The 5,473-nt window shown below is 32.8% G+C and overlaps 1 protein-coding gene across 1 annotated transcript; it reads left to right on the top strand.

Moving 5' to 3' along the window:
* Window positions 1-3,871: 3,871 nt before the first annotated feature.
* LOC111902387 (transcription factor MYB114) lies at window positions 3,872-5,038 on the top strand. Its single transcript, XM_023898226.3, has 3 exons — window positions 3,872-4,172; window positions 4,268-4,397; window positions 4,522-5,038. Exons 1-3 carry the CDS (start codon window positions 4,043-4,045, stop codon window positions 4,958-4,960), a joined length of 699 nt encoding a protein of 232 aa, XP_023753994.1. The 5' UTR covers window positions 3,872-4,042; the 3' UTR covers window positions 4,961-5,038.
* The last annotated feature ends 435 nt before the right edge of the window (window positions 5,039-5,473 follow it).

Raw genomic sequence — 5,473 nt, 5'->3', positions numbered from 1 at the left:
ATTTTAAGTTTTGTCGATTATATTATAACATTTATTTTAGATAACTTATTAGAATTGTAGTATATTTTTGTTATTTAAAACATCTTATTTTTTTTTCCATATTTTTAGTATTTATAACATCTTACTTATGAAGTTTTTCTATTATATTATTGTATTTTTTAAATGATAATGTGAATTATAGCATCCTACTTTTCTTTTAAATGATAGTATTGTACGTTAAATGACATTGTGAATCGTAACATTTTACATACAAATACACATATACACAAATACCAAATAGAGATATACAAATACCAAATACACATATATGTATAATTTCTACTGTCATGCATACTAATATAAATATACACACACATACCCATACCAAATACATATGTTATATACATATACACATACCAAATACCAAATACACATATACATATACCAAATGCCAAATACATACATATACATACCAAATACACATTTTACATAATATTAATTTCATACTTGACCATAAAAACCTAAATCAAAGAAAAATAATATACAAAAAACATATGAACAAATTTTGATCCATTCATTACTAAATACACATATATTCTTTGACCAAAAACCTAAATCAAAGAAAAATCATTTACAAAGAACTACAAAATCACGATATATTCACATTCACTATATATATATTTACTTATGCATTCAATACACATATATTTATTCACTACCAAATACAAACACATGCATATACAATACACTTTAACATTGAAATGGTGGCCAGAAAAGTGCACCTGTGGCTAGAGAAATGCAAAATCCCCCGATGGTTCTTTGGTGGTGGTGGTCGCCGAAAATAGCCCTGTGGTGGTGGTGGTATGGTTTAATGGTCCGTATAACATCAAAAATCATGAAATTAGGTTCAAAATTAGGGTCATTAGAGAAATAAAAAGAGAAAGGAGAGTTGTTAAGGATGTTATCATTGCCGGAGATGGCCGAAGAAGCTGGTTTTTTGTCGTTCGACTCGCTGAGTGATGACAATCCGGCGAGCTGAGTGGGAGTGGAGGGAAGTAGCGTCTCCGGTGAAGTGAGTGGTAGATCAAAGGGTGACAATCTTTGCACTTTTCTGGTGAATTCATCTAGTCGTCAGAAAGATGCGGTACCGGTTCCGGGACGAATAATGTAACAAAAAGGGTTACCCTTTTGCAGCGACACCTTTCGCTGCTCCCGTAGGGCAATGGCGGCGATGCCTTAGAGGGAAATAGACACAATTTCTACATGAGTGTAAGCCGTCAGCTCAGGGAAAAAACGTAGGGCCAAGATTTCTTCTGTCATAGGTCACATGGATCAATAGCATTAGCGGAGACAAGCTGTCGCAATTGTCGTCGTCCCTATTGCTTCATCCAAGATTAAACCCTAACCAACGGAACATTATAAAAATGTAAGGTCACGATCCAATTTCATGTAGAACACTCGGATCGCCGGTGGGAGGCCATTAGTGACGCCACTTTTAGCGGCGACAAAAGACATGCTTGTGTAATGTCATCGCTAAAAGTGTATGTCTCACTAATAGCCTTATTTCGTGTTGTGGTTTAATAACTTTTAAAACAATAATGAAACTATAACTTTGTAACGTTATTCATAGATGAGTAATTAGATTAGACATATTAATAAATTGAAGGTTAGCAAATTACGAATATATTTTCTTTTTGTTATAAATGACTAACATATTTTTGTTATAGTTAATGGCCAATACTATATTTTTTTCACGGAAATCCGGCTCTCTCCTCGATCGTTAATATATCGGAAATATATAAATTGGCGTCTAGACAAATACAAAGGGCCGAGATACGCGAATGGGCCAATATAAATGTACAACTTAATTAATATGTCTTTAGAGTTTAGACAATACCAAACCCTCATAGTCCAAACCTTGATTACAGCCGTTCAAATTGGACCTTAAATCAAGACATAATGTCGAGTGTATTTGTGACAGTGTTGGTATATTGAGATGATCAGGGAACACGCAATATAAGATGTCAAGTAATATAAAGTTTTTTAAAATGGTTTCGGTTAAAAAAATAAAATTTTTAGAAGTATTTTACGGAGTTAACTTTGGTTTTTTACATGTGCAATAACCCTAAGTTCGACTATAAATATTGGCGACATAACATACGAACATTAATCATAAAGGTGCTACAAATATAAATACAACTCAACTCAAACTACACGTTGTTGAACGTTCGACTTTTACACTTAATGACACTTTTCAAAAGCTATTTCACCTTTTGCTACCAACTATGGTTAACCTAGACATATGGTAGTTGATCATATATAGAGGGATGGCGGAATCAGTTAGAAGGGTCGATCATATGTGGAGGGATGGTAGAATCAGCTAGAAGTGTCCAGGTTGCAAATTACCAACTTTAACACTCTAATGGAGGACACTAGTAAAACCAACTAACTTTGGCTCCGAGTCGTGAATTGGAAAATTTATTTTGCATGAAACATTTTAGCTCGTTTTACTGTCGAAAAGTTAAATACCTTGATACTTTGATATTCTGGCTTAGTGGATAGAAAAGAACCACAACTGATTATTCTAGCCACCACGACCTATGATCGACTAACCATTCAAACTTCTATGGTAGCTTCAGAATGCTTTTTTTCTTAACGGAAGGGTAAGATTCAAACGTCGCTCGAACAACCAATTTACCACCCATCGAGGAGTATATCTATGTAGAAGAAGTTACATAAGGGTGAACACCTCCAACGACCTAAGTAGATGATGGTGACTTTGAAGAGCTAGTTGTTGAATTCAAATTAGAAAAACTTCGATTTCATTAAAACGACCAATTTCAAGAATATAATTACTAGCATTTTTAAAATGACATTCTATTTCGCAACTATATTTATTTGCATTTTCAATTTCTAGAATGATGATCATGTATTTCATGTATTTCTAAGCTTCTTGTTTTTATTTTATCTCTTAAAACTAAATATAATAAAAGTATTTATTTAGTTGGAATTAATTTTAACAAAAAATCGAGATTTTAGAGGAGTAAACCAAACCGGTTTTAAAAAACAAATAGATTATCCTTAACCCAAGCCGTTTTTATTGGGTATCTGTTTTTACACATAAAAATTCGGTCAAAACCAGTTCACATACAACCAAATCGGATTGCTCATAAAATTGACGAAAACTGAAACAAATACTATTAGATTTATGTTTTATGACTGGACCGGAGACTGAACCGATTATTTTACTGGTTCGATGATTCAATTGGTCCAACCGTTCCAAAAAACCGGATGATATCATATTTAGATTATTATTAACTTTAATTATATAAAAAATATAAAAAATAAAAAACAAGTATTCTTTAAAATTCCCGGTTTTGACCGGTTTATACCAGTTCGACGGGTTTTGCCGGTTTTTATCGGCTCACTTGAATATCGGTTTTTTGGCATTATTGGATCTGGCACCGGTTTCTGGTTGAACCGGTAAAACCGGCCAGTTCAGTCCGGTTTTCAAAACATGGTTTTTATGCCACTCCACTTTAGCTGGCATGCGGAAGTTTTGGGTTTGGTGGGGTCTATTTCTTTTTCTTGGCTTATTATATGAATTTTCTTCTTTTGTCGCAACTTCCGGCTGTGTCCCTCTCTTCGTTTTAATATATGAGCTGATCAAAAAATTCAAATTCAGAAATTATAACTCAGGAACGAATAACTGGGACAGATATTCCATATAAATAATAAATCTATTATTAATTATTAATGGTATCACACAGTATAGTACAATTATCAATAAAATTTTTCTCCTTTGTCGATACCTTAAATGTTCTATTTCTTGGATCTTCTCCATGGGGAAGTAATCTTTTTTTTTTTTTGTTCTTTTTTTTTTTGTGGAGACCTGAGTGTGCACGTATGTGACATATTTAAGTGGACATGTGGATTGATAAAAATTTACTGCTGGATTTACTATAAAAGAGTCATCGATTAGACGTATGCAAAGAGGAAATTAGCACATGAATTAAGATTCCAACTTCAACTCAGTGTATATGTGTGTATATACAACAACAAAATGAAACCTGGTAGTAACTCGGGTTTAGGGTTAAGGAAAGGTGCATGGACTGCAGACGAAGATATTCTTCTGAAGAACTATATTGAGAAATACGGCGAAGGGAAATGGCATATCGTTCCTCTGAAAGCAGGTAGCAAATAGATAATACGAGCTTCTTCTTCTTCTTCTTCTTTTTTTGTTATTTTTTTGTTCCTATTGTTGATACTTTCTTTGTGATGTTTGTAGGGTTAAACAGGTGCAGGAAGAGTTGTAGGCTTCGGTGGTTAAACTATTTGAGGCCAAACATAAAAAGAGGAAACTTTGGTGAAGATGAAGTTGATCTCATACTCAGACTTCATAAGCTATTAGGAAACAGGCAAGCATAATTAACATATCAAGTGAAATGAACTATAATATATTTTCTTCATTAGTTCTTTTTCATTAAAGAGAAAAGAGTTAAGAGATGTTGAGATTATTTGGATTTTTGGGTTATATATTAGGTGGTCATTAATTGCGGGAAGAATACCAGGGAGAACTGCTAATGACGTGAAGAATTACTGGAACACTCGTACTCGACTTCGTTCCAAACCACAAAAGAAAGTAGGCCACGATGAATCATTACAAGACACAAGGATCAAAATTATTAAACCTCAACCACGAAGCTTCTCCAAAACCCTAAACAACAACAACTTAAATATGTGTTCCGGGTTTATCTCACCATCCAATCTACTTGATCATGAAACCGTTAATGAGTGTTTAGATGGTTTATTTGATGACCATGAAAAGGTAATTGACGGAAAATTTGGTTGGTACTCGTTTGATAGTTCTTCGGCAGACGAAAAGGCTTTAAATGGTGTCGAACATGAAGTTCATAACAATAGTTTATTCGATTTCCCGGTTGATGAGCTTACTTGGGAGCTTATAAATTCAGATGAATAATGATTTTGAAGCATCTCGATGTAATAAACGGAATAAATAAAGTAAGGATGGTTGCTAGCCATCAAACGTAACATTGAATATTCTTCTTTATAGTATAGGCTTAGACTATATTTATATGTGTATAAGGCTAGTGGGTGTGGGCAACATGTTGTCACATGTTACCATACCAAAAAGTTGTCACATCATCATCCTAGTCATAATGGGTGTTATAATACCAAAGGTGAAAATGGGCACCACCTAATAACATAATAACACCACTTATTTTCTATTTGATTTTTTAATTTTTTTTTTTGATGTTTTTACTTTCTATATTTTTGAATTTCTTTATTTTTTTATTTATGTCATTATGTAATACAAATTAAATCTTAAATTAAAAATAACATTTTTAAAAATAACGATAACAATAAAAATCATAAATTTAAAACAACATTAAAAAAAATACAACTAAGGATAAAACCACATTTAGATACTAAAAAAAAGACAAAACAAATTACATTTTCGATCTAAATTACT

The sequence above is a fragment of the Lactuca sativa genome, chromosome 3 (assembly GCF_002870075.4).
Source record: "Lactuca sativa cultivar Salinas chromosome 3, Lsat_Salinas_v11, whole genome shotgun sequence".
Taxonomy (NCBI): domain Eukaryota; kingdom Viridiplantae; phylum Streptophyta; class Magnoliopsida; order Asterales; family Asteraceae; genus Lactuca; species Lactuca sativa.
Note: the sequence above shows the minus strand (reverse complement) of the source record. Positions and strands in the feature narration are given on the sequence as shown.

Excerpts from the sequence above, each read along its gene's own strand:
- LOC111902387 (XM_023898226.3), top strand. The coding sequence starts at position 4,043 with ATGAAACCTGGTAGTAACTCGGGTTTAGGGTTAAGGAAAGGTGCATGG. Across the intron at positions 4,173-4,267 it reads TATCGTTCCTCTGAAAGCAG|GGTTAAACAGGTGCAGGAAG; the intron begins GTAGCAAATAGA and ends TGATGTTTGTAG. Across the intron at positions 4,398-4,521 it reads CATAAGCTATTAGGAAACAG|GTGGTCATTAATTGCGGGAA; the intron begins GCAAGCATAATT and ends GTTATATATTAG.